Source organism: Frankliniella occidentalis, unplaced genomic scaffold (genome assembly GCF_000697945.3).
Source record: "Frankliniella occidentalis isolate FOCC.00 unplaced genomic scaffold, Focc_3.1 Scaffold43, whole genome shotgun sequence".
NCBI classification, from domain to species: Eukaryota; Metazoa; Arthropoda; class Insecta; order Thysanoptera; family Thripidae; genus Frankliniella; species Frankliniella occidentalis.
In genome coordinates, this window is record NW_026267173.1 from 95,559 (window position 1) to 96,623 (window position 1,065).

Genomic DNA, 1,065 nt, shown 5'->3' on the forward strand with positions numbered 1-1,065 from the left:
TGACTCGGGCCGCCAGATTTGAGGCCACAAACAGGGACGTCTCTGAAAACCAGCGCGCGTCTGCTCACCCGTGAATGCCGTGCCGGAAAGTTGTTCGGCGTAAAGCCCGTACGGACATTTCTGGGGGCTGTTCTGGCCGACGGGCAGGGCTCCTGGGCACCGCGGGTCCTCCGAGCTGAACTCGTTGCCGAAGCCGCTGAGGTACTGCAGCTGCAAGACAACGGAAGTGAGCGGTGCGGGTGGGTGGTACGGGTCTGCTGACAATGGGGTGACAAGGGCTGGAGATAAGAAAAGGGTACTCTGGGGAAGTGTCCGAGGGGTGATCCGCGGAGTGATGTGCGGATCTAGTGGTGGTGCTTATTGGTGATCACCGGGTGCCGTGGACGCCCCTGTTTGTAACTACACGATTGTAGCTGCAGCCAGGGCGATTGTAGCTGCAGACAGGGCCCGAGTCAGCTTAAACTGAACCTTCTATAGACAAATTCTTTACTTCCGCCAATGCTAGAAGTAAACAGCGCTAAAAACTAAAGCGAAAACGAAAGATATCAATGCCTCTCCGAAGCTCTCGCCTTGTCCAAGCGCCCAGAGGGACAGGGGGCCGCGGGGGCCCGATTCCGGAAAGCATTGCCCACCCTCAAGGCGTTTTCAGCGACATTCATCGACCCGCGCCTAGACTGACACGGCGTCACTTCTTAGCTTTCAGGCGTCAGCCACAAATGGGGCAACATATGCGATGTCCAACGCCACCAGCCACACGCCCTTTTTTTCAGCTGAACAGTTGTAGCTACAGTCGACATGACGGCATGCAGCTTCATCCGAACCAAACTTGTTGGCCCTAAGATCAACTCCCGGGCGGGGCATTTCTTTTTTGTCACTTCTTGTCTCCCGTTCGGCAGCACCAAGCTCAGATCTCGACCCCGGAGGGGCAAGCTGGTGGCGTAGCGTGTTAGAGCGTGTTCGTTGGAAGATCGTGGGGATGGTCGGTTAGTTCGAATCCCGTCCGCGATCATTTTCCCTGCTCTGCTGGCCAAGTGTCTTCGGGCGTCAGATACAGCTGAGATCTAC

The 1,065-nt window shown here is 56.7% G+C and overlaps 1 protein-coding gene across 1 annotated transcript in view; it reads right to left on the bottom strand.

Annotated features, from left to right (window-relative positions):
- Positions 1–1,065, bottom strand: part of LOC113216325 (homogentisate 1,2-dioxygenase) — a gene marked incomplete in the record, with an annotated part of 15,489 nt that overhangs the window by 4,611 nt on the left and 9,813 nt on the right. The window contains 1 exon segment of the mRNA XM_052266843.1: positions 69–210. Coding sequence (XP_052122803.1) covers positions 69–210 — 142 coding nt within the window.